This window comes from Theropithecus gelada, chromosome 7b, assembly GCF_003255815.1.
Source record: "Theropithecus gelada isolate Dixy chromosome 7b, Tgel_1.0, whole genome shotgun sequence".
In the NCBI taxonomy this organism is placed as follows: domain Eukaryota; kingdom Metazoa; phylum Chordata; class Mammalia; order Primates; family Cercopithecidae; genus Theropithecus; species Theropithecus gelada.
Window position 1 is genome coordinate 96,677,320 of NC_037675.1, and position 27,827 is coordinate 96,705,146.

A 27,827-nucleotide genomic window follows, 5' to 3' on the forward strand; every position below is an offset into this window, starting at 1 on the left:
TTTAGAGCAGAATGATTGATATTCCTTTGGGCATATACCTCGTAATGGGATTGCTGGGTCAAATGGTATTTCTGGTTCTGAAATCACATTGAGGAATCACCACACTGTCTTCCACAATGGTTGAACTAATTTACAATCCCACCAATGGTGTAAAAGCATTCCTATTTCTCCACAGCCTCGCCAGCACCTATTGTTTCCTGACACCATCGCCATTCTTACTGGTGTCAGATGGAATCTCATTGTGGTTTTGATTTGCATTTCTCTAATGATCAGTGGTGGTGAGCTTTCTTGATTTTTAAAGGACCTTTGCCTGTTGGGCACTAATCTTTGGTTTCTGTGTTAGAAATGGGTGTGTAAACAGGATAAGGGAGATGCGCTCTTCTGATCCCACCACCCAGGTACTGAGAATAGTACACAACGGTTACTTTTCCAACCCTTGCCCTGCGACAATGACTGCTTTTGAAATCATTTCTGCTCCTCCTCTGCTGGACCCTCAGAGGTGACCTCACTTGATCCTCAGAGCATCCCTGTGTGTAGGGCCAGGACTGGGGGAAAGCCATTGAAGTGCCCATATGCCGGATTTCAGGAGGTACTCACTCTCGGGTGCCAACCCTGCATTTGCCTGAGCCTCACAGTGGGTGCCTCTTTGAATTTTGCACCATGGGAGTCCCGAGGGAAGCCCCCTCATCGCTATTTTATGGAGCAGGAAGCTGAGCTTCAGACCAAGAACTGTCAAGTTTCCCAGGCAGTACCCAGGATTCCCAAATCCCACGGTTGAGTACCTGATGGCTGTCCATGGGGTCATTCTCTTTGGTCTCCCTTTGCTGGTGGTCCTCATGGGGGGCCGGAGGAGCGGGTTCCGAGGCTGGTGTGGTACCCGCACCACCCCTGCTGAGACACAGCACCTGGTCACTGGCACTGGGGAGGCTCTCGCCTGGCACCGAGGAACTGGAGCTGCTCTGAGAGCCACCGGCCTCCTCCTCCCTGGGGTCCAGGTCTGGCATACAGCCCTCTGGCTCTTCGAGATCCATTTCTTCGTTTTTTAGATCCTCTGGGTCTTCTGCATAAGCCTCCAAAACTGCAGCCAGGGGAACCTCATAGTGTGGGAAATAGAAGAGGTCGTGGGGAATGACGGAAACCTTTGAGAGGGGTGGGGAGGGCTTGAAATCCAGGTCTTCTTCGCTGTGACTCCCAAGGGTCTCCAAGCTGACACGGCTGCTTGGGGGGCTGGAAGATAATTCCTCGCCCACACCCTGGAGGTCATCGTCTTCTCCCTCTTCCTCATCATGAGGACGGGTGGACTTTCTCTTGGCCTTTTCATGCACCTCTGGCTTTTTATCCGCTGGCGTCTCTTCTGGGGCTGAAGGACAGCCTTCAGCTTCTTCTCCAGAGTCCTGGTGAGGTTCATGTTTGTCTGTCTTACCGTGAGGCTCTGGAGAATCTTTCTTTTTGTGAGCAGATTTAGTACTCCTTTTACCTCGTTTTTCAGCATGATTCTCAAAAGCCTCAGCATCCTCGTCAGGTTTTGTCTCATGAGGTGAAGGAACTTCGTTGAAAGCCTGGCTGGTAGAAGCAAAATCTACTAGGTCGCTGTTAAATTTCGAGGCTTTTAATGGGATGGCTTCAAAATAGTCTCCCTCCTCTAAAGCTTCTACGGTCATCAGGTTAACCTTGATCTCGAAGGAATCGGCCATCACAGTATCTTCTCCTGCGGGCGAAAGAGAGTGACTTTCTTCATCGTGGCGGGCTGTACTCTCTAAAGCGCCATTATAGGAGGAAGACTGAGAATTATTGATCGTGCCCTCTGCCAAAAAAATGTCACCAGGGACCTTGTCAGAGGAGGATTCTGGAATCTTCAAGGACTCCTGTTTCTGTTCCTTCTCCGCAGCAACCTCAACTGCCAAGACATGTCCATCCTGCCTCAATGATTCCTTTGCCACTCTCGGGCTCCCTTCAAAGCAAAGGGACAGGTTCTTACTGTAGGAAGGATCCCTGTAGGTGTCAGTCTCAAAGTGAACTGTCTTCTTGATTGGCAAAGAGTTGGACCTCCCGCTCTCCTTTCTGGATGATAAAATGGAGGATTCTGGAGATGGCTCACTGATGTCGCTGGTCTTGCCTGGGCCCCCTTGCAGAACCTGGTCAATGATCTGGTGCATGAACTCGGTGGAGCTGTCTGACAGTGCATGGCTGGAAACACCATCCAGGCGGAATTCCTTCATGCTCTCGGGCTTGTCACAGACAAAGACTTTGGAGGGTGGTGGGTGGCTGCTTTCGTGGTTAACAGTGTAGGTACGCTCCCCATTTTCAGTCAGAACGAAGACTTTGCTCTCCTGTTCAGAAGGAGTTTCTTTGATGCGAACAAAAGTGGATTCAATAGGAACTTCTTTATCTGAATCGAAAATATCTTCCTGCCAAAAAAAAAGAATAACAACAACAAAAAAACACAGAGCAACATGAATAAGAAGAGGGTTTAAGTACAACCCACATCCACCTTTCCCAAAACAGAAACAAAAATGGAAAAAGCCACTTCAAACCAATGCAAAGTGTTCTAAGAGGTAATGGTTGTTCCTGCTGAAATATGAAAACATCAGATAAACAAGAAATACAAAACACCATGTTTTTTAAAAAAGCTATGGATGTAAGGAATCTCAATAAACCAAGCTCTAAAGAAGGATAATCCCTTCTAAAGTGAGCAGAGATTGTCAGCCACTTCACGCTTGAGGACCATATTGCCTAGTCTGGGTATGGCTTTGGAGAAGAGCTAATCCACCTGAGATAAGGAAAGGTCAGCCAAATCTTTATTGATTGTGTGGACTGGTATGAGAGAGTGAATGTGGAAGGACTCCAAACACACAAGCAATTCTCTTCATCCACACAGGGAATTGTGCTGTGTAAGAGCCAGCTGGGGGCAGGGCTGAAAAGCAGAAAATGACTTTGTGGTACAGAAGCACTTGACTCCCAATGCACTGATAGAGTGAACTGACTTCAGTCTCAAATCATTTAAAACCAGAGAGAAGAAATTAAATAAAACTGCAACACAGCTCCTATTGACTGATACGATCAAAACAACAGCCCCTCATCTTACGCACTTGCTTGGGAAAGCGCTATATTTCCTGAGGGAAAAAAAATGACGTCTACTTCAACCTCTATCATTCTTTTATATACCAAGTTGGACATAAAATAATTACAAGACATGAAGAGGCAGGAAAACGAAATCCACAATCAAGAGAAGAAATAATCACTAGATATAGACCCATATATGACCCAGAGTTGGAATTCGCAAGCAAAGACTCTAGAATAACTAATCTATGCTACAAGCAATACAAAAAAAAAAATAGTTATTCAGGCTCAAAGAACACAATCTCAGATATAAAGCCTAAAGGAGGGAATGAACAGTACTGGAAACGGTAAATACATGGTCAATATAAAAGACTACTTCAAAGTTTTCTTAAAAAGCCTACTAGCTATTTAAAGCAAAAATAGCAAAGTATTGAGGATTAAAACATGTGTAGAAGTAAATGACAATATAGTAGCAAAAATAATGGAGATGAAGTGAGTAAAATTATATATGTGATATATATAAAATATATAAAAATATGTAAAATATGCATTGTACTAGAAGTAGTATATTAATTTAAGGTAAGCCGATGTATGTTAAAGATGAGTATTATAATCACTAGAACAGCTACTAAAAAGATAAAACAAGGTGATGTGGTTAAAAAACCAATAAAGGGAATAAATGTATACAAAAGAAATTCTTGAATAATCCCCAAAAAGTTAAGAAGGAAAGACAATAGAGTATAGAATATATCAGACCAATGGAAAACAATAACCAAGATGCTAGATTAAATCCACATAAATGTATGAAAAACATACTGATTAAGTATAAATACAAGACCCAACTGTATACTGTTCATAAGAGACATACTTTAAATATAAGTATACATACACTGAAAGGAAAAAAATGGAAAAAGTATCACACAAGCACTAATCGTAAGAAAGCTGCTACGGCTATATTCATATCAGACAAAGCACACTTCGAGACAGTGGGAAATTTTATAAAAATAAAGCAATCAGGTCATCAGGAAGATATAATAAATTGTGTCTATGCACTTAACAGCATAGCATCAACATATATAAAACAAAAACTGGCAGAACCAAGAGGAGAAATACATTCACAATCATAGTTGGAGATTTTTTTTTAACATTTCTCTCCTACATTAATTGATCAGGAAAGCAGGAAAAATCAGTATAAATATAGAATATTAGAACAGCATATTAACATATTAACAGCATATTAAAGAATACGAGTATTCTTTAACTGCATAAGACACATTTTTTTCAAATGCATATGGCACATTTACCAAAAGAAACCATTTGCTGGGCCAGAAAGCTAGCAACAATGTGTGGTACGTGGTCAGGGCCCAACAAATGTTTACTGAAATGAACTAACTCAGCAGAATTGTTAAGTTCACTGTGTGCCTGGATAAGCTGTGAATTCTCATGTGTATTCCCCCGTAGATGTAAACAGACTGTTCTGCAATGATGCACCATGTTCTAGGAACCAGGATGACTTTCTCCAGATATTATTTCTGGCTCAATCTTTTCCCATCTGCAGTTTCTGACCTCAGCATTGGGGAGATCTGTGTCAGATTTGCTCAATTTTAGCTGTGGCTTTGACTCAGTCAAATACCGTATGTTTTAGTTGATTTCTAACTCTGACTACAGATTAAGAGTTCAGGGCGAATGAAAGCCCCAATGCCTAGTATTTCAAAATACAGTAACAGGCCAGGAAAATTGAATTGCAAAATAATAATCACTCCTTTTTTTTTTTTTTTTTTTTTTTGCTTAAAACAACAAAAACGTGTTATGTTACGGTTCTGGACATCAGAAATCCAAAACAGGCCTCAATGGACTAAAATCAAGGTATTGGCAGGGCCAGATCCCTTTCTTTTGATTTTGTTTAAATTTTTAATTGACAAATAATCATTATATATATATTTATGGAGTATAATGTGATATTTTAAAACATGTATACGTTGTAAAATGATCAAATCTGAGAACTCAATACATTTGTCTCCTCAAATATTTATCATTTCTTCGTAACGAAACCAGTTAAAATCTTCTCTTTTAGACATTTTGAAATACACAGTATATTATTCTTTCTTTCTTTTTTGTAGAGATGGGGTCTCGCTTTGTTGCCCAGGCTGGTCTTTAACTCCTGGGCTCAAGCAATCCTCCCGCTTCAGCCTCCCAAAATGTTGGATTATAGATGTGAGTCACTGGTTACATTATGATTAACTATAGTCATCTTGCTGTGCAATAGAAACACCAGAACTGATTCCTCCTATGTAACCGTAACTTTATACCCATTGATCAAGTCACCATTATTTGCTAACCATCCACCATTGTTCCAGGCACAGTACTAGGTACTTCACATAACTGTTTATTCTTCACATAACCCCGAAATGTGGGTCATAGTTCCATTTTACAGATGACACACATTCAATAGATACACATTCGATACAGATGTGTATCAGAGAGGTCAAGTCGCCAGCCTGAGGTCACACAGCTCCAAGTGGAGAACTGGCAGTCCAGCCCAGGAATTCCTACTTCCAAAGCACCCTGTAAGGCGTCCATATGTGGTGCAGGGACAGGCAGGAAACACACACACAGGTGGGGGCCAGGATGAAAGCCCCGGCATGGAGGATCCTGGGAAGCTCTTCTGTACAAAAGGGAGCCCCAGTTTCAGCTGCATGTTATAAGGGAACCAAGAGCCTGAACTTTGGAAACACAGAGGGGCCAAACCCCAGCTCTGTGCGTGGTAGCTGAGTGACTATGGAGAGGTCTTTAAGCCTCTTTGAGATGCTTATTTTCGTTTATAAAAGAGGATTATGATACTGAGCCATGCTGGATTGCAGGAATGGCAGGCAGCCCAGAGACACAGGGGCAAGGCAGCCAGCTAGAAAAGCAGCTCCCCTCTCCTGCAAGCATCCTTTAACCCTTTATGCTTTCTTTTTTTCTGTCTGGTACTCATAACTACCCGAAGTTATGTTTTTGCTGACTTATAACTGTTTCCTTTACTAGAACAAACCTCCACAAGGCCAGGGACCTCAGCCATCTAGTTTATTTCTGAGTCCCCTAAGCCAGGGGCAAGGGTTCAGTCAATTACTAAAGGATTCAAGAAAAGGCTGTCATTGCTGTCATTATTATCAGCTCGCGGTTGTGCATGGGCTGGGTGGGAGTTCAACAGGGCCAGGACAATTTCTAAAAGGTCTGATTCTGTGCCCAAAAAAACTCTGTCACCAAGTATAATCTGGAATTCTGAAAATAAAAATTCAGGTTTTTCTTTTCTTTTGAGACAGAGTCTCGCTCTGTTGCCCAGGTTGGAGTGCAGTGGCGTGATCTCGGCTCACTGCAAGCTCTGCCTCTCCGTTTCACGCCATTCTCCTGCCTCAGCCTCCCGAGTAGCTGGGATTACAGGCGCCTGCCACCACAGGCTAATTTTTTATATTTTCCGTAGAGACAGGGTTTCACCGTGTTAGCCAGGATGGTCTCAATCTCCTGACCTCATGATCCGCCCGCCTTGGCCTCCCAAAGTAAGGCAGGCTTTTCAATGATCATTGTCTTTTATGATTTTTAACACTGATAAAAATCTGGTAGATGCTAACATGTTCCATCTGACATCTAAAAAAATCAAGAAGCAGATCCATTTTATAAGTAAGCATCTTTTATAATCTTAATAAAGTTCGTCATGGGAAGAGGTTTGTGAGAGGCGTCACTTTCCATCCTGCTTTGAAACTTAACGCATGTTACATATAAATAGTTCCACCCTTATTTGAGGTTTTGCTTTCCGAGGTTTCAGTCACCCATGGTCAACTGTGGTCTGAAAACCTTAAATGGAAAATTCCAGAAATAAACAATTCCTAAGTTTCAAATGGCGTGCTGATCTGAGTAGTGGGATGAAATCTCTCACCATCCTTCTCTGTCCTGCCTGGGACTTGACTCGTTCCTTTGTCTAGCGTATCCACGCCGTCTATGCTACCCATCCATCACTCACTCAGTAGCTGTCTGGATGATCAGAGATCAGCCGTCATGATATCAAAGGGCTTGTGTTCACATAACCCTTATTTTACTTAATAATGGCCCCAAACTGCAAAAGTAATGATGTTGGCCCATGGTTATAATTGTTCTATGTAACTATTAGTTGTTGTTAATCTCTTTCTATGCCTAAGTTATTAAACTTTATCGTAGGTACGTATGTATAGGAAAAAAATGAAAAAATGGTATATATAGGGTTCGGTACTATCCAAGGTTTCAAGCATTGACTGGGGGTCTTGAACTGTATCCCCTGCATATGAGGTGGGACTGCTATCATTCTGAAATTAAAATGTGGTAAGGCCGTGCTCAAGGGACTTGGGAGCAACTGGAGATTTTGACTGCTACTTATACAGAGCAACGCTGCCCACGTCCCTGCTTTGTCTGATGGCCAACAGATGGAAATGTATGGTGTCTGAATTAAAGGTAAGAAAAGCAAACATACGGCTTCCAACTCTGGAAAACGTTCTAGAAACTGTGCCACGTAAGTCACGATAGACTGCTCATCCGGTGTGTCAACCATGATGTCTGTCGAGAGAGACACAGGAATTAGCAAGAGATACAAACCACACACGCTTTCAATAGTATTCCCGGATGCCTGATGGGGAAGAATCCCAAAGATCATTGAGGGTTTTTTCTCTTTATTTGCCACTTGAGGAACTTTAGGCTCAAAGAGGGTGAATCATTTGACTGAAATCTCACAGCTGGCTGAAGAACAGAGAAGCAAGGATATAGAATCTAGGGCTTCTTATTCCCCAAATTCTGTCCCTTCTTCCTTGCTGTTTTAGTCCCTTCCACAGCGAGCAGCCAGCTCACTGCTGGTTCCATGGGCAAGGACGGTGAACCAGGCAGACTACATATGGTACAGGGAGTCCTACGTTAGCCTAACCCACGTGGAAGGCAACTTCACAGAGACAGCCAAACCATTTAAACAGGCATGGACTCTTCTCCTGTGTCATTCTGCTAATGAAACCTGGTCCTTAAGGAAATAATCTGGGATGCACATCGAGCTTTATTTAGTAAGATGTTCACTGTGATGTTGTTACATATAAAAGGAAATATTTCAGAAACAACCTAAATGTCTACCAATAGTGAAAGAGCTAAGTACTTTTTTTTTTTTTGGAGACAGTCTGGCTCTGTCACCCAGGCCAGAGTGCAATGGCACGATCTCAGCTCACTGCAACCTCTGCCTCCTGGGCTCAAGCGATTCTCCTGCCTCAGCCTCCTGAGTAGCTGGGATTACATTACAAACTGTGCTACCACACCCAGCTAATTTTTGTATTATTAGTAGAGATGGGGTTTCACTATGTTGGCCAGGCTGGTCTCGAACTCCTGACCTCAGGTGATCCACCCGCCTCGGCCTCCCAAAGTGCTGGGATTACATGTGTGAGCCACACCTGGCCACTAAGTACATTTGACTATGCCCACTAGATGAACTATTATGCAGCCAATAAAAATATATAATAATACATTGTAGCAGTATGTAAAATACTTATGACATAATGTTAAATAAAAATGCACAAAATTATACATACAGTAAATGATACCAATTATGTAAAAATACAATTAGAGGCATATAAAATATTGGAAAAATATCCGTATGATCTGAGTGGTAGAAATACAGTAGACAAAATCTTCATTAGATTTTTCTGTATTTTCCAGATTTTCTACATGGGACGGCAAGTGGTACATTTGTAAAAAAAAAAAAATTATTAGAAAGAAAGAGAGAACCACTGCTACCTTCTGGCTCCAGGAGCCTGGGGATGTGCAGGGCATCCTGTGCGACGCTGAAGGCCTTCTCCAGATTTTCTCGTGTGGAATTTTCCAGGGCCTGTTTCATGTCCACTAGGCTGGGGTCAATGGCCTTAATCACGGCCAGGAAAGCCAGCCCACTCCTCCAGCTGCCCGCAAAGTCCTGCACCGCCACGCCATACCTGAAGGAGACACAGCAGCGGCAGCCAGGTTGCTGGTTAGGAAACAGACTCAAAGGAACAAGGTCAGCACGCAGCAGCTGCGTGGGTTTCTGAGTGGGGCAGAGCCGCCCATCTCGCCAGGTGAAGATGCCTTGGTCCCTGAGCGTGGGAGAGCTGCCCTGAACCACTCACATTTCCATTTCCAGCCAAATGGAGTAGGACGGTATACATCGAACAAAGAGGCGAAACAGGGCCCTGGGTTCCCCAGTTCCCAGACACATAAAGGACCAACTGTATAGACCAGTACTTGTATCAGTGACATTGAAAACATAACAAGGACGTGCTGGGCCATAAAAATGGAACCAGCAAGACACAAGTTTGTACCTCAGCTGTCCCCTGTGCTTCTAGTGCATGGCCTTGGGCAAGCCAACGAGCTCTCTGAGCCTCAAACTCCACACAGTGAACTTGCTGGGGCTTTTGTGGGGAAAGTCAAGCCTGGCCCCAGAAGAATGGCCATGTCATAGGGTCAACCTAATATGCAACGTTGGGAGCCCAAGAAAGCCACTCACTAAATGACAGCTACTATTATCAGTAACAGAAATAAAAGCATCATTGTAAAAGTGGGGGCAGAGAGCTTTCATTCTATTTTGTAAAATGGAGGCTGCCTCAATTTTTAAAAGTAAAAGTGAAGGACAAAAGAGGACAGAATCCTGCCAGGCACTAATTTCCTTTAGAATCCATCCTGTGACTCCACCAATCCCTCAACCGTGGTCAACGAACTCTCTTAAAACAACAACAACAACAAAAAAAAAACCCAAGCACCTTTTTATTTAGAAATTATTTAAGACCCAAAAGAAGTTGCAAGCACAGTACAGAGAGTCCCTAATGTTTCCTCAGCTTCCTCCAGTGACAGCATCTTATGCTACCAGGGTATGTTATCCAAACCAGAACACCAACATTGGTCCAAGATAATTATTAATTAAGCTATAGACTGCATTTGAATTTCACATTTTCACAGGTGTTAATTTTCATGGGGGTGGTGTACAGATTAATGTAACCACCACAACAGAGAAACAGAACTGTCCCATCACCCCAAGACACTTCCTCTCCCTTATAGTTACACTGTCCTTCTACCCTAACCCCTGACAATGAACCCTTTTTTGGTTGGTTTCTATGTAAACAACATTTAATGGTGGTTCACATTTGTCAGTTTCAATCTACCCCGTGTGATCTCTCCATCAAAACTCTAAAGGTCCAGCCTCTCTTCCCTCTTTTATTTCCACACATAGGGGAGAAAGGAATCAATATTTGTGACGTGCTTAATATGGGCTGGCACTGTGCAAGGTGCTCTTTCATGGATTTCATGGATTTCGCCTAATTGTCCTGGAAGGCAGTGAGTGATAGGATACCATTTGCAGTTGGGGCTTTGAAAAGTAAATGATTTACCAGGATCTCAACCAGTCTGCATGTTGAGGAGCTGGGGTAGCCCCAAGTTGGTTAGGTTTCCACCACACTGGTCTGGCATGTGTGCCCATGGCCCGGGGACTGTGGGCTGCTACTGGTAAAAAGGCCTGATACAAAACTGCTCAAATCACTCTGCCGCTGGCGTGGGGTGACTCAGGGCCGGAACTTGGCTCCAGTTCCGTCTCGATTTTGGAAGATCCGACCTAACTTTGAGTATGTTACAGCCTTTATTATTACTATCTTTAAAGTAGGTACAGACTCTGGAAGACACCCTGAAGCTTAAATGCATACAAGTCATTAGAATCCAAGAGACATGCCCGTTTTGGGAGACAACATGATGAAAGTCCCTCTGATCTGTATTCAAATCTTCTCATCAGCTTTATGCAAACCAAACATTCTGCCAACTGCATTTTGTGTGTACTGCAAAACCCAAAAAATGCAGTGCTTCCTGTTCTGATATTTATTTATTTATTTATTTTTGAGATGCAGTCTCGCTCTGTCGTCCAGGCTGGAGTGCAGTGGCGCAATCTCAGCTCACCGCAAGCCCCGCCTCCCGGGTTCACGCCATTCTCCTGCCTCAGCCTCCCGAGTAGCTGGGACTACAGGTGCCCGTCACCACGCCCGGCTAATTTTTTGTATTTTTAGTAGAGACAGGGTTTCACCGTGTTAGCCAGCATGGTCTTGATCTCCTGACCTGGTGATACACTTGCCTCAGCCTCCCAAAGTGCTAGGATTACAGGTGTGAGCCACCGCGACTGTCCCCCTTGTTCTGATATTCTATATGAAGCAATGGGCACATACATAACTGGCACCTTAATACATACTAGTTCTCCTTTCTTCTGCCTGAAAGCAGCTGGTTAAATGAAGTGGCGCGGGGAGAGGGGCTGCAGCTTACTTTCTCGTTTTCCTCTGCACCCACGCCAACAGGGCTTTGATGGCCTTCCTCTGGTCTTTCACGGATATTGCCACGCTCCTCTCTGCAGTGGGTGTGGGTGGGAAGGATGAGTCTGAGTCTGTGCCTCCTGAGCCAGGGGACAAGCTGGAAGATGGAGAGTTTCTGCTGAGGTTGCCTGTGAGCTCCTTAATCTGGAAGGAAAATGGCATTTCAGACCCCAGCAACAGACCCACCCTCTCAGCAACAGACCCACCTTGTCTGGCGGGTGGCCACATGAACCGTGGCTGGAGGGAACCGCTCATGCAGAATTGGTTCTCTGAATGCCGAGAAACCTTTCCTGATGGCTGTGGCAGGGGACAGGCAGTACTTGCGATGGCCTGGCCATTTCCTGTGGCTTGTGGTGCCCGTAATTACACTACACAGGGAGGACTATCTTTTCCTGGAATCTTTCCAGCTCCAGCCAGCACTTCGTACCAGGTCTTCCTGACTCAACTCGACCACCCCTTTCCTCTCACTGCCCATCACTCCCAGACTTCACGGAGCTCTTTCAAGCCCCACTGCCTCTGCTCATCCTGCCCTTGCTGCCTCCATGTCCCTTCCCTCCGTGAACTCCTCTCATGAGGACTTCTGTAAGATATGCCGAACCCTAGGCTCTACACCAGAGCTGTTAGAATCAGAATCTGTTTCAATACCACTCTTAGGCAATTCACACACACAGTAGGTTAAGTCTAACTTAGTTTGAAGGATGAGTAGGATATCTAGCATACTCCTACTCATCCTTCAAAACCCAGCTCTGGTGTCACTTCTTCCAGGAAGTTTTCCTTACTCCACTCCCCCATCTGAGCTAGCTGCCCCTGCTTGGAGCTCTAGCATCACCTTCTGCCATATAGGATTGACTCATCTGTAATCCCAAAGGGTCATGAGGGCAGGGCCTTTTACTTTCAGCACCTGGCACCTTGGAGAAACTCAATAGACATTTGTTAAATAAATAAATGAAGCCCTAGGGCGGTGGATTTAAGTTCTTGACTTTTACTACATCTTCAGGATGTTTCCAGAATCTCTGAGGAAGTTTAATAACAGATAGCAGTAATTGAAGCACACATATAACACATGGTGGCTGCTTATCCTGCTTCTTCTATTTTCTTCTTCCTCTTTTTTTTTGAGACAGGATCTCATCCTGTTGCCCAGGCTGGAGTGCAGTGGCATGATCATGTCTCACTACAGCCTTGAACTCTCAGGCTCAAGTAATCCTCCAAACTCAGCCTTCTAAGTAGCTGGGACTACAGGCACACACCACTATGCCTGGCTAATTTTATTTTTTGTAGAGATGGGGTCTTGCTCTGTTTCCAGGGCTGATGTTGAACTCCTGGGCTCAAGTGACCCTGCCGCCATGGCCTCCCAAAGTTCTGGGATTGCAGGCGTGAGCCACTGTGCCTGGCCCACATGGCTTCTTTTGATGCTCACCACCTATTATGACCACTGCTCCCATTTCACAGACACAGAAACTGAGGCTCAGAGAGAGAGAGTCTTTTTTTTTTTTTTTTTTAAGTTCAGGGTTCACCCAGAACAGGAACTACTGTCTCCAGACCTTGTTTGTGCTCATGCTTCTCTGAAATGCAGGCATTGAGCCAAAATCCCAAGCAAATCATGCCCAGGTGGATCACTTTCACTCTTGGGAGGGTAATTAAACAGTGAACCACGAGTTTCTATTCCAAAAGCGAGTGGGCTCTAGAAAACGAGATACCAGCTCACTCCTGACAGGGAAATGAACTTCAGCACAGTTTAAAATGTTATCTTCTGATGGGTTGATGGGTGCAGCAAACCACCATGGCACGTGTATACCTATGTAGCAAACCTGCACGTTCTGCACATGTACCCCGGAACTTAAAGTTTAATAATAAAAAATAAAATAAAAATAAAATGTCATCATCTTACTCCAATCACAGATCCAGTTCTTCCTCTATAAAATCTGCATTTCCAATTAGAGGCTGAAGTTGCAAAGAACGGAACAATAAGGTCTCGCCTGTTATTCTTCCTCAGGCATCTTTAGTACAAGCTCTTTAATCGTCTCTAAGGAACACTGAGTGATTTCAGCAAAGTAACTCTACCAAGTTCCATTTTTGGTCAGGAGTATTTCCCTAGTTCTTGCAACACTTTAGAACAAAGTCATTTTTTGAAGTAAATATTTAACTCTTCCAGTCCCAAGAGGATGGCTATTCTCTTCTAGAGAACTCACACCACTTTTAAAATCACAGGGACTGTAGCAACCAGATTCTTCTGGTGCTTTTTCAGTGAGAAGAGAAGATAAAATCTGCCATAAACTAAGCCTCACTGCCTCCTTCGATCTGGCCCCACTCTCTTCTGCGGCGCTCAGCAGACACAAGATCATGATTGTGTGTTTTGGAAAGGAAATGATCTTACCTGGAAGAAGAGGATTATGTTCCATATCAGCCCAAGAACCAAAGAAGGGTTGCCATCTGCTATTTCTGCTGCATCGATGCTAACCAGTTTTACCTGGAGGGAAGCAATTTATGAACTTAAAGGGGGGTGTCCAGGGAGGATAACACATGTTATTTTCTGGTTCTCTGTGTGTGTGTATGTGTTTGCATAAGCCTGTTTTTCTTACTTACCCTGCCATTCTCAAGAACACTCAGCGTGCAAAAGTGTATTTAATTAACACATACATAGCACTTACCATGTGTAGCCTCTAAACTCCTTACAAATATTAACTCATTTTATACTCACAATAAACCTATGATGTAGGTGTATTAGTCCGTTCTCACATTGCTGCAAAGATACTACCTGAGACTGAGTAATTTATCAAAGGAAAGGGGTTTAATGGACTCCCCACATGGTTGGGGAAGCCTCACACTCATGGCGGAGGGTGAAGGGGAAGCAAGACACATCTCACATGGCGGCAGGCAAGAGAACGTGTGCAGGGGAACTCCCCTTTATAAAACCATCAGATCTCAGGAGGCTTATTCACTATTATGAGAAGAGCATGGGGAAGACCTGCTCCCCTGATTCAATGACCTCCCACCAGGTCTCTCCCACGACACTAGAGAATTATGGGAGCTACAATTCAAGGTGAGATTTGGGTGGGGACACAGCCAGACCATATCAGCAGGTACTTCTATTGTCCCTCCAGTTCAGGAGAGGGAATTTCAGAGAGGTGAAATATAACATGCCCAGCATCACATAGCTGGTAAGGTTTCAGTCATTCTTTTCCAAGAGAGACGGAAAATGTCCGGTAGGTCTGTCTGCTACACAAACACCACCACACCTGGATTTAGCATGTCCTTGGAACAAATACAGAGCACCGACATGCGCAATCATGGATGGTGGGTGGGTGAGTTGACTGCTAATTAGAAATAGTATACTGGGATAAGGTTTATACCCAGGGTTTCTGCACCATTAGAAAATATCCCACTGATGAGTTGAAATGTGCCTCTTGCAGAAACACTTAGCTAAGGTCTTATCTAAGTATTTAACTATGTTCTGACCACAGAATGATGCTCTTGGTAAATCCCTGAGGCCAACCTGGCATCTGGACCAGCAGCATCTGCATCACTTGGGACCCCTGTGTTAGAAATGCTCATTCTCCCCTATGCCTACAGAATCAAAAACTCTGTGGGTGGGCCCAGAAATCTGCATTTCAACAAGTGCACCAGGTGATTCCAGCGCATGTTCAGGTTTGAGGATCACTGCCCTAAGTCATCAGTTCATTCCACAAACAAAATCTAAGCACTGGACACAGATTGGGGCTCTGCAGATCTCTCTAAAAAGGGCCAGAGAGTAAATATTTAAGCCTTTGCAGGCAACACTGGTGTTTGTCACATTTTTTTCTTCTTTCTTAACAACGTTAATAAAGCAAACGTCATTCTTCAGGAGAAAGAGAGGAGAAATAAAGTCAAGATACACTATCAGGTCCACACTGCAAAATTCTGCCTGGCAGACTGGGGAAAGAGAACCTGAAAAAAGCATCTCATACAAAACCTTTTTCTTTTTCCTCTATTTCTTTTCTCTCTCTCTTCCCCTCAAGGCTTTTGAACCTGTCTGACATGGGTCTCTGATCCTGAGTTCGTCATGGGTTTCCGACAACACCAATCAGTTAGGCCTGGGCTTGCCTAATCGAGGGAGAGTTCTGGGTTCCCTAGCTGCAGCCTGTTTTGAGGGCAGATGCCAAGAATATAATTCAGACAACACAGGCTCATCACTGGCAGGTCGGAGGCCAGGAAGGAAGCTGTCAATACTGTGAATAACACAGTCGATCAAATTCAGGTTCAATACTGCGTCCACATTCATCACGAGCACACGTCCTGCATGATGGATCACCCATGAGAACTCGCCTGCTCCTCTTCTAAGCCTCTGCTCTGACAGCTCCTTCTGTTTCTGTGGCTTTACTGAACACATTCCAGTCCAGGGGAACCAAAGCTGCTAGTCAACTTGATCACCCCCACCTTCCCTTTCACCTGGGGGAAGCCCAAATGGCAAGTGACAGCTGTAGCCCTCTAAGCTGAGGTTTCAAAGTGAGGAGACAGAGCTGCCTCGTAGGAATGCCATGAACAGCATGGTGCACCATCCCAACAGGGGAAGGGCAGGGCTGAGCAGGGAGCCGCTGGCTCTTGGGAGGGCCATTTAGAGAACAAAACCCTCCTGAGGTGCCTAGTTCCCTCAGAGAACTGGGCTGAGGGAAGGTAGTGATTGCAGGCAGTACAAGGTCCCAAAGAGCAGATATTTCCAAAGACCATGGCTTGGGTGCCCGGCCGCCATTTTGGTTTTGGTGGTGAATAAAAAAGTTAACAGCCAGACTTCAGTTAAGAGCTTCAGGGACAATGTTTTCCTCCTCTTGTTCCTCCTAACTCAGCTGGTTTTGCCAGACTGAAAACAAGCGGGACCAATTGGTTTATGGAAATATCCCCTCTCCCTCCTCGGCTGGGAGAAGGTGGTATCATACCTAGTTATCTCATGTCGGGTGATAACTCAGGGGCCTGCTGAGTGATAACGGCCATCCCGAGAATGGAGAGTACTTTTCACAGGTCAGTTCCTTTAGTGCTCACAATATGCCCATTTTAGAGATGAGGAAGCTCAGGCTTAGAGAAGCTGAATAACTTGCAAGTCACAGAGCTGGTCCTGTGGGGCAGCCCATCTCTGACATGGGCATAAAACTGTGCTCTGAGGCACGATGAAACGTCCTCCCTGCTGAGCCGCCCCTACTCGCGTGTGAAGAACGTGGAGCAGAGTTCCAGGCACAGAAAAAGCTCATCGGAGTCTAGAAAGTTACATCAAGATAGGGAGAATTTTATACTTTTTTTCTCCCTGGCTCATTTAGTCCCCCTCTTCCCCTTTTTCTCCCATATTCTAAGTTCCAAGAGAAAGTTTTACCCTGGGACATGCTCACCATACTCTTATTCAAGGGAATGAAGGAGAAAACGTGAACTAAGTTATAAATATCTGAGAGCCAGTCAGCTGCTCTGCCTTTCTGCGACTGAACGTCCATCAGAGTTTTAATCCTGATGGCTGTAAAGTGGGTGGGCACGGAGTTAGGGACTGCGTTCCCAACAGAGGGGTCATCTGAGTGATTTCTGTGAAATTTAAGCTTAGTTTAATCTGACCATTTTAGATCAGTCCCCATCTCACGCTTCTCTTGCGACCAGCACTGAACTTCAAATGACATCCTTTTCCTAACAGGACAAGCTTGTGTTAGCAGGATGTGCTTCAAACACTTACATTGCTATCTTCCAAAAACTTAAGTGCTTTCGCTATGTTGTTCAACCGAAAAATGCGATGCGACGAGGATTTGTATTCATGCAGCTATAAAACAGAACAGAACAAAACAAGCACATTAAACCCACGCAGGCACTTCACAATGCCCAGCGGTGCCGCTCGGTGTGCTTTGCTTTTTTCACATCAATTTCAAGAAAAAGCTCACAACTAAAACCCACCTGGAATGCATCCAAACTCACACAGGTGCCTCTCAGGACGTACAAATGGGACATCAGAGAGCTCTCAAAGGTCGGCCTTATTTACAGTACTTGGGATTTAACTCACTGAAGTTGGTGAGTTGGGGGGAACTGAAGTGGGTCAACAAGGGACAAATTTGTCCATTTTTTCTCTGGGACCCAGCTCCTGGCTTGTTAGATTCCTCCCTTCTCCTGAGACCCTCGTTAATATGTTCGCTTCCCTGAACTGCTGCTTGTGTTAGGACAGGGAGCATTGGCTGCCAGCATCACTGCTCAGCTGCTAAATCATCCAGCCAAGGTCCTCCCCAGTGGCGGCAGATGTTTCTGTTTTCTAGCCAAGAGTTTTGTGGACAGTTATCCCAGGTCGAGAGAGAGAAAGAGGCAGAGAGACGTCTGCGGAAGCTAAAACTCTGACAACATTAGCTCTACATACCAGGAATGCCATCACAGCCAACTCACCCTGAACTGAACCGCATCGATGCTCCTCCAGGTTGGGGGAAGATCGCATTACAAGGCAAACCAGTGGGTCAGTCCTACCAGGTGTGAAGTGCCAGGCCACACTCATGGGGAAGTGGAGGACTGTTCTTGGCCGGGCTCCAGAATCAAAGACTCCCCGTGGAGGCCCACCAAGGACACAGTAGCTGGTGACCAGGGCTCTGGCAATACAGTGGGGAGCCTGCGTTGCTGGGAGCATAAACAAGGGACTAGAAGGTACTTTTTCAGGAAGTCCTTTGGGGACCCTGCTCATGGCGAGACCCTCTAAGAAACCAAATACTGTGGAGAATTCATCACATAATATTGCATAGCCCTCTGCGGGCGCTGCTAATAGGTATCTTGTGTTTTGCCACTGGGAAAGCAAAGGTGGGAGGGTTAAGAGGTCTGATAAGATACCAGCTACATTGTATCTGAGAAGAGAAGCAGGGACTCTTGACTTTAGACCTACAGTTAAGGACAGACCTAGGACATTCTGTGCTGGCTGGGCTATGGTTTGGTAGAGTCGTGACTCCATTGCTGCACCTTTGTGTTAGGTACAATGGGTTGCCAAGGCCAAATCAAACACTGGACTCTGGAACGGGCTTTCTCAACCCTGACACTTCTACCATTCTGGGCTGGACCAGTCTGCCCCCTCATGGAACATTTCATCATGTCTGCGAGCTTGTTAGCTGTCACCCATGGGGGTGATACTGTTATTTAGCAGTTAGATACTAAATGTCCTGTAATGCACAGGACATCTTCCCACAACAAGAAACTATCTGACCCAAATGTCAACAGTGCCAAGGCTGAGAAACTCTGCTGTCCGTGAAGAGAACAAGGGCCAATCTGCACACAGCAGACAGATGCAACACGGAGAAGTCTGGCTCATGTCCAAAGTGGAATGAACGTCAAGACCAGCTGGCTCAACTTCAATCATACTTAAAAGAATGTTCTAGAAGCCAGCAGTTCTAGTTTTAGCCTTAGGGTGGTTGATAAAAGGCCTTTTTCTTCCACTTTTCCCAATTCTTAGTGATCATTTTAGTTTATATAATGGCTGGCTGGCTAAATTTTAACTGTTTAGTTCTAAACTTAAGCCTTAACAGACTCACAGAAAACACTAGCCATTTATTTTCTAAAATACATTGACTTAAAAAAAAAGTACTAGTTCGTTCCACATGATTATATGGCTCGTAGGCACTAATAAAAAGAGTCACCGCTTCAGAGTTTCTTAGTGTAGCGTATGTCCAGGTATTTGTGTTGAAAAGAAAACCTCAACAGTGTTTTCCTTTGCATTTTCTTTCTTTCTGACCCTGCTGTAACATACGTACCAGATTCCGCCCAGACAGGACTTCCAACAAAGCCATTAGGATTTTGCCATCTTGTATATCGACGAATAAATCTTTAACTTCTAGAGGTGGGTTGCACTTTGAAAGAGAAGGGAAGAAAGTAGCCAATTAGCAACCTGTGTATCACAAAGCTATTTTCAGAGATGCAGCTTTCTGCTCAAGAGAAAACTTCCAAACATCCAGCTCTGTTTACAGGTAGAAACGCGCATCCAAGGAGGTAGCAGGCCCATCCCCCTGGAGGTGACACCCGGGCAGCAGGGCACAGCCACTTGGCAGAAAGGCTGCAGAGAAGATTCACCAACAGGCGGTTGATCAAACAAGTGACCCTTGGGGGCCCTTCAAACCGAAGATCTCAGATCCCAAGTTTAGATCACATCCACATGCTTAAGGGCAGAAAGAGATGGCGTATCTTGACTATATCCTTCTGTAGAATAAAACAATTCTATGAGGGCTCATGTGAAATTACCTAGTGCAAGCCCTTCATTTTATTTTATTTATTCATTTGTTTTTTTGTTTTTTGTTTTTTTTTTTTTTTTTGAGACGGAGTCTCGCTCCGTCGCCCGGGCTGGAGTACAGTGGCCGGATCTCAGCTCACTGCAAGCTCCGCCTCCCGGGTTTACGCCATTCTCCTGCCTCAGCCTCCGGAGTAGCTGGGACTACAGGCGCCCGTCACCTCGCCCGGCTAGTTTTTTGTATTTTTTTTTTTTTTAGTAGAGACGGGGTTTCACTGTGTTAGCCAGGGTGGTCTCGATCTCCTGACCTCGTGATCCGCCCGTCTCGGCCTCCCAAAGTGCTGGGATTACAGGCTTGAGCCACCGCGCCCGGCCTGTTTTTTTGGTTTTTTTGAGACAGAGTCACGCTCTGTCACCCAGGCTTAGGAGTGCAGTGGCACAATTTCGGCTCACTGCAACCTCCGCCTCCCGGGTTCAGGTGATTCTCCTGCCTCAGCCTCCCGAGGAGCTGGGATTACAGGCACCTGCCACCATGCCCAGCTAATTTTTGTAGTTTTAGTAGAGATAGGGTTTCACCGTGTTGGCCAGGCTGGTCTCCAATTCCTGACCTCAGGTGATCTGCCCACCTCGGCCTCCCAAAGTGCTGGGATTACAGGCATGAGCCACTGCGCCTGGCCGCCCTTCACTTTAGACTGGGAAAAACAGGTTCAAAGAGGATGAGTGATAGTCGCAGCATTTGGTCAAGCTAGCTGTTCGGTATTGTCCTGTTTCCTGTATCCAGCCACAAGGGCCGAACGCTAGCGCACCCTAGATCCACATGGCAATGACAAGACCCTGGCCAGTTACTCTCCAGGCTTCAGTGCGGTGTCAGTCGGGCTCCTCCATCTCCAAGACTGCTTTAGTCTTCAAAAGTGTGCACTCCTGAGGTGCCCGTCATTGCTTCACCAAGATTTAGACCAAATTTGGAGGTGGTGGGACCCTTACCAGGGGAAGCCAGGAAAGGGGGCTGGTGTGTGAGAATTGGCTAGGAGGGCGCGCGGCTGGCAGGATGCAGCTGACCTGCTGAATGGCTCGATGGTTGGGTGAAGGGAAGGATCCTTTCCTCACCCCACGTGTGTAGGCTCACTAGGAACTCAAAGGTTCAGAGGTCGATTTACATGTCCATATGTATGTGTATGTGTATTTATATGTTTAGGTACAAAAGCAATTCAAGCTCATTATTACACATCAAACTCATTGAAGTTGTACCAAAAAAAAAAAAAAAAGGCTGCATGCTACTCCTCCATTCCTCCACAAAATCCAACTTCCTGAGATAAATCAACATTGCACCTCTCACATGAGCCAATGAGAAGGCCATTAGCAACACCTGCGTTCAAAGCCAAGTTCTACCTTGACAGCAACTTGGCCTTGGGCATGTTCTTTAACCTCCCTGGGCCTAACCTGACCTTGCACACTTGCACAAAGACAGTGTATTTGTCTGCAATGTCAGGTGAGGAATCTGGCCCTCGTCAGAGGGCTGGGCTGGAGTGCAGTGAGATCATGCAGGTAGGGAGCCTGGCACAGCACCCACCTGCCCAGCCCAGTACCACCTGCTGACTGCTAAGTGGCTTCCTGCCTGCAGAGCCTTGGATGCCCTCCTCAGGAAGACATTTCATTCAGAAGGTGTATGCCTTGTGGCCATGAGTGGAAGGGAGATGTCCTCAGTTGGCGGCCCCTTCGTAGTGAATGGCTCTTGAAACACCTTCTCTCTGCCCCACTCGCTCACTTTCTGGGTTCCCTGGGTCAGTAAACAGAAGCCCCAGCCTCAGTTCCCATAGACTACTTCCTTCTCTCTAAGGGAAAACGCAATTCCCTAAATAGGATCTGGAGTGTGGAGGGGGGCCTGGGAAGGAAACAGACAGAAGCCCCCTGGGCTTTCCTCTCTGGGCCTAGACCTGGAAGGGGTCTGCTGTCCAGGTGGTATCCACTAGGAGCTTGGCTGGACATGGCCGAAAGAACTGGCTGGAACTTGTGGGTTAGATGCTCCAGTGCGAGGATTTGCAAACTCTGTTTCCTGGAACCTTAGACTTCAGCAGAGCAGCTTTAGGATATCCTATGGGAGGGAGTGGGGTGGAGGAGGCAGCTGATCCCACTACACCCGCTTTAATCAGAGAGGCTCAGCTCTTACTGGCCTGTACAGTCAGCCCTCAGTATCTATACGGGATCGGTTCCAGGACTTCCCTCAGGTACCAACATCTGCAGATGCTCAAGTCCCTGATATATAAGTATTTGTATATAATCTATGCAAATCCTCCCGTAAAATCACCTCTAGATTACTTATAATACCTAATTCAGTGTAAATGTGATGTAAATAGTTGTTATACTCTATTGTTTAGGGAGTAATGACAAGAAGCAACTCTGTACATATGCAGTACAGATGCAGTTTTTTTTCCTGAATATTATTTATCTGCTGTTGGTTGAACCCACAGATGTGGAACCCCGGAGGAGGAAGGATGACTACGTTTACAGTTCTAGGTAACGCTTTGCTTGAAGAAAGATTTCTACTGTCTAAACAAGCTTGATAATAACTCCTCTTAATTGTAACAGAATCTCTGGGAGCAGGGTCCAGAAACTTGCATTTTTCTTCTTCTTCTAGAATCTTCTTTTTTTTTAAATTTTTTTTTGAGATGATATCTTGCTCTGTGGCCCAGGCTGGAGTGCAGTGGCATGATCACAGCTCACTGTAGTCTCAAACCCTCAGCTCAAGTGATCTTCCCATCCCAGCCTCTTAATTAAATAGTTGGAACTACAGGCATGTGCCATCACATCCGGTTAATTTTTAAAACCCTTTGTAGAGATGGAGTCTCTCTGTGTTGCCCAGCCTGGTCTCAAATTCCTGGGCTCATGTGATACCCTCCTGCCTTGGCCTCCCAAAGGGCTGGGATTACAAGCATGAGCCACCATGCCCAGCCGAAACCTGATTCTTAATAAGCTCCCACCCCAGCATGAATTCCCTGTTTACCTTTTTGTACTGGGGGCTTTGGCAAGGTTAGAGCAGCTGGTCTGGGTGCTCTCTCTGCTCCTGGGTACAGGGGAAGGCTAGGCACTCACATGGGAGACAGGATTAATGGGGCGTGGAGCTCCTGAGGCCAATGGGAGGGTGGTAGCCATAACCAGCCAGAGACCCAGGGGCAGGAAACAGTGGAACTGTGGCCCAGCCACCCTTTCCCTGTGGGAAAGCCTCCTTCCCGTGGCAGCCATGGAGGGCCTGTGTTTCATTTTTTATGGAGGAAGGTGGCATTTCCTTACCCTTTATACGAGTCCCTTTACCCCCAGTTAGTCAAAATACAGGGCAATTCCACCCGCAGGTGCATAGAAAAAGGCTTCGCTTCAAGGGCAACAGTGACTTTGAACCAAAAGGCAAATTATTTTCTTTGCAAACTGCTGCAGCTCCTTGGGCACATTCCACCCTGAGCATGACGGGATCAGGTTACTGAGGCTCTTACGGAAATGTTATTCCTGTTAATGCGAGGCAGAAAACGCGAGACCCGAACAAAATACGCCCTGATAAATGGACTAACAAAATTTCCAGTTACCAGCCCTGGCTGTGGCCAAGCCTCACTTCTGAGTTAAACCTGAAGAATAATTTCCATTGACAGTTCCTGTAAGAGCCTCAGCAGCAGCAGCAAACAAGGCCTTGGCCGGAGTCCATCCTGTGAGATGGCAGGGGGAGAAATTGAACCCGCGCCAGGGAAAACACTCCTTGGGCCCCAAACGCTCCGTGGGCTTCATGAGATCGGTATGGCCGAATAAACAGCACCCCCAGGGCTTTCTTCATGATCTAACTCCTTCGGTAAATTAAGGAATTTTTCCAGAAGCCAGAGACTCAGTAAATATTTCTGACAGCCTTCAAATTGCAGTTAAGCCCAATTCACCAAGGAGTTCCTGGGTTTCCTTTACATGAAAGGTTGTTCTTGAAAGTCTCAAGGTTGGAAACATGGCTGTTAATTTTGCCCTGTTTATTAGACATCAGTTTCAGGTGCTATCTGATTTATCTTCAGAGTGGGCGCTACCCACCTGCCCTGAGACAGGGACAGGAACTTGGCCAGGGAGAAAATCCTTGATATGATAAATGCGAACAGAGGTTCATTTGGGACGGTGAGTGGGTGCGGGGATATTCGCCACATGACCCTCTGTACTTTTCTGTATTTATTTATTTTAATTTTAAAAAAAGAAAGAAAGAAATACTCCATGGCTCTAGTGTGTCCCCCAGCAGGAATTTCCAGCTACCCTGACACACATCAGGCATTAATTTAAGAGCTCAGTGATCTCAGGTTTGGGGACCGGTTTTCCTTTTTCTCCCCCCCAAAATAACACTTCACTTCAGCAGCATTGCCGAAAATGTGCCAATAATCAAAACAACTGGCAGATGATTCATAAGCTTCATGTGCGACACAATCTTTCACCTGTAGAGTTCAGGATGCTCCAGGTGAAGTGGTGGCACTGCGTCACACGTTCTGCAGGTGGGGAGTAGAGGTGTGGGTGGCCGAATGCCTGCCTGGACAACATCCTAGACCTAAAGGTAAACTATGTGAATTAGAATTGTGGTCAATAGCTCCCCTTCCTAAAAGCCACATTTATTTTCTCTGCTTTCTAATCATTTCAGTGATTTCCTCTGAGAACCTTTCTTTTGTGTTAACCATAAGGGCAGTCAATAGTTACTCTCGAACCTTTTGTTTTGTTTTGTTTTCTGAGACAGGGTCTCGCTGTGCCGCCCAGGCTGGAGTGCAGTGGTGCGATCTCGGCTCACTGCAAACTCCACCTCCTGGGTTCAAGTGACTCTCCAGTCTCAGCTTCCCCAGTAGCTGGGACTATGGGCATGTGCCACCATGCCCAGCTAATTTTTGTATTTTTAGTAGAGACGAGGTTTCACCATGTTGGCCAGGCTGGTCTCAAACTCCTGAACTCAAGTGATCCACCTGCCTCAGCCTCCCAAAGCACTGGGGTTACAGGCATGAGCCACTGCACCTGGCCTCTCTTGAACCTTTTAAGAGGAGAAGAGAGAAGATACACCTACAAACATGAAAGTGGGGTGCTCCTAGTTTTAAACAGAATTGAGACTCCTTGCTGGGTATAGCTGGAAAACCAGATAGTGGTGCTTAAGGAGAAAGAAGTGAAGTGAGTAGATAAAAATCAACTTCCTAAAAAAGAGAAAAATCATCTCTCCTCTCCCAGCCCCAGGCCCACAGTCTTGAGGTCCACCCAACCTCAGGCACCAGGATGGCTGAGATTTCTGCCCGCTCCCATCCCCCTTCTCACCCAGGACTCTTCATCCCTTCCCATCACTGCCTCTCCTCTGTGGCTCTTCCTTTAGTCTCTTTCAAGGGGGGAGCGGATTCAGCTGCTTTTGTTTTACGGAGTGTGCATGAGATGCCTGCAGACAAAATGCAACTCAAAACAGCCAGGTCCAAGAATGCAAGAAAACAAAGAAACAGAGGAAGAGAAGGGCCACTAAGCTGAATACAGAGGAGAAGCCACAGAAAGTCCAGGAAAGCCACGTTATGTCTCCATGCCTCTGTTTCCTCCTTCTGATAGGAGGGGGTAATTCAAGTCGTCGTGAGGATGACAGGAGACATGGCACATGTATGGCACTATGCAGGATGCCTGATGCAGAGTGAAGTACATCAAAAAAGCCAGGTAATATTATTATTACTATTATTATTATTAAATAGCAACATGATGTGACTTTAGAAGGAAATCTAGCTTTGTCCAAAGATAATCAGAGTTCTTGCAAAAATCAATCCAAATACCTACAAATGGCTCTTGGCTCGTCACAGAGCCCAGTTCTGGCAATCAAGATGCGCACCTGCGTTTCAGGCCCAACAACATCTGATTTTCAGGTGCTGGTGTGTTCAATAATGAATGTCTTCCACCACCTGCTCAGATTCCGACTTAAAGACAGACCCTCTCTTTCCTTCCCCTGACAAGACTGATGATCCCAGGAGGGCAGAGGCTGTCTCGGCCATCTCTTCCCAGTCCTGAGCTTGGTAACCGGCAGGGGGAGGCACTCATCAACGTTTAAATGAATGAAGAACAAAAAGAGCACAGGTCCCCAGCTCCCGCTCCACCCTCTGGAACTGTAAATTCACTTACAGATGAATCAATCACTTAGCAAACACCCAAGTGCCCCATTACCTTTTCTAGATGTAGATTTATCCATCGAGTAAAGGTCCTCTTCTGCACATTTTCCCTCTCAACTGAAAACAAAGAAACACCATTAGCCGGGAGAAAAAGAAATACACGCAAAATCACACCTTCCCCTTCCCAAGGGGAGATTCTAGGTGGAGGGCAGATAGAACCCCAGGGTGTCCCATGTAAGAACAGAGTACTCTCTGGAAGGGGTTGGCAAGCCCTTACCTGGCACCCAGGACCCATGCTCCCCAGCCCAACCCCTGAGCATCTATGTAAATCCACAGATTCAGACACACAGAACAAAACGTTCTCTACAACCCAATGCAAACATTGAGACATCTGACAGTTCGAGCTAAGAAGCACTGATGAAAAAACTACAAATCAACCCCACAAGAGGCTGTAATGGAACTGCATAGCCACCCAGTGGCAGTGATGGGCATGAGGAGATGGGAGAGGGCAGTCAGGGTCGAGGTGGAGTGGAGTCAATAATTAGGAATTGGGTAGGGGCTCTGGAATGTGCCACAGTCTGGTGAAAGGGATTGGACAGCCCAAGATCAGACTCTGAGCCCTGCCATCTCCCAGCTTTGTGTGCCCGGGCCAGACCCCGACCCTCACGTCTGATCTGCACACTGAGGACAAGGAGCTCACTCTCCAAGCTGCTCTAAGGACACCCAGGCTCCTGCAGAGCCAGCTCCACACAGTCCCTGGCACAGGGGCTGCCAGCGGTTTTTCTTTGTAGCTATTATTCCTAGAGTCAGGGCAGACTTTGCGCCCTCCAGGAATAAAGAGTTCCGCAGATGCTGCTGAGCCAAAGTGAACCAGAAGGACATAAACCAGGAACGGACTCCTCCCAGGGGAGAGCATTACACAAAGAGGCTTCTTAGCAAAGATCTTTCACTGTTAAGGGTGACTGCCATCCGCCAAGCACTCACTGTGTCCCGGACACTTTGTTTCCATTCATCTGTAAACCTTACAACAGGGGTCCCCAACCCGCAGGCCAGGGAGCAGTACTGGTCCGCGTCTGTTAGGAACTGGTCAGCACAGCAGGTGGTGAGCAGCGGGGAGCGAGCATGATGGCCCGAGCTCCACCTCCTGTCAGATCAGCAGAAGCATTAAATCTTCATAGGAGCATGAGAACATTGCCCTCACCACCCTGCCCATGGAAAAATTCTCTTCCACAAAACTGGTCCCTGGTGCCAAAAAGGCTGGAGACCACTGCCTTACAACACCCCCTGCAAAGTACAACCTATTATTTTACAGCTGAACAGAATATGGCTCAGAGAGGTTCCAGTGACTTGCTCAGCTGAAGAGAGGCAGAGCTGGGAATCCCCACCCAGGTCTGCCAGCCCCACACCAGCCAGAACCCTGGAAATGGAAAGCTTGAGTCTGGATTCCAGCTATTCCAATCATGGCGAAGGTGTCTGCAATAGTCACACAGCGATTTTTTAAAAAAGTACTGAGCACTTACGATGTGGCAGGCACTGACCTAGGTAATTTACATGGATTAACTAATTTAATCATTACTACCATCCTCTGTGGCAGGTGCTACTACAACCTTCAGATGGGACAATCGTGCTCAGGGAGATGCAACGTGTCCAAGGTCACACAATTAATAGCAAGGTTGTCATTTCTGTTTTACAGATGAAGAAACGGAGGGGCAAATAGTTAATGAACAGTCAAGGTGGAACTCCAGATTCTGTGCTTTTTCTGCTCTCTCCTGAGTTCTGTGTCGCTGTCTTGGGCCCTCGAGCACCCGGAGGGTGTTTCTGAGATGGGCCCCAGTGCCAGCGTCTGGGTGAGGGTGTGTGGTGGCCCAAGGCTGCAGCCTCCTCGGCTGTAAGCTGCCGGGCCTCCAGGAAACTTCCTTCAATATCTGAGCCAGACGTCTCCTCAACCACTCAGTTCTGGATTTCAACATATTGAAACACCATATCACATATGCCTAAAACTGTTTCACATTTTTTTAGCAATAAGAAAATAAGAGGCAATTTATCTCCTGCAGGAGAGCAAAGGCTATGCTTTTCTGAAACAATGGGACCTTTTTCCTCTTG

The 27,827-nt window shown here is 45.9% G+C and overlaps 1 protein-coding gene across 1 annotated transcript in view; it reads right to left on the reverse strand.

The window, feature by feature from the left end:
* Positions 1-27,827, reverse strand: part of CLMN (calmin) — a 132,430-nt gene that overhangs the window by 11,576 nt on the left and 93,027 nt on the right. Inside the window, exons 2-9 of the mRNA XM_025391661.1 lie at positions 25,780-25,841; positions 19,136-19,231; positions 17,101-17,184; positions 13,792-13,884; positions 11,371-11,561; positions 8,839-9,032; positions 7,544-7,626; positions 783-2,408 (exon numbers count right to left, since the gene is read on the reverse strand). Coding sequence (XP_025247446.1) covers positions 783-2,408; positions 7,544-7,626; positions 8,839-9,032; positions 11,371-11,561; positions 13,792-13,884; positions 17,101-17,184; positions 19,136-19,231; positions 25,780-25,841 — 2,429 coding nt within the window. The remainder of the gene's footprint in view (positions 1-782; positions 2,409-7,543; positions 7,627-8,838; positions 9,033-11,370; positions 11,562-13,791; positions 13,885-17,100; positions 17,185-19,135; positions 19,232-25,779; positions 25,842-27,827) is intronic.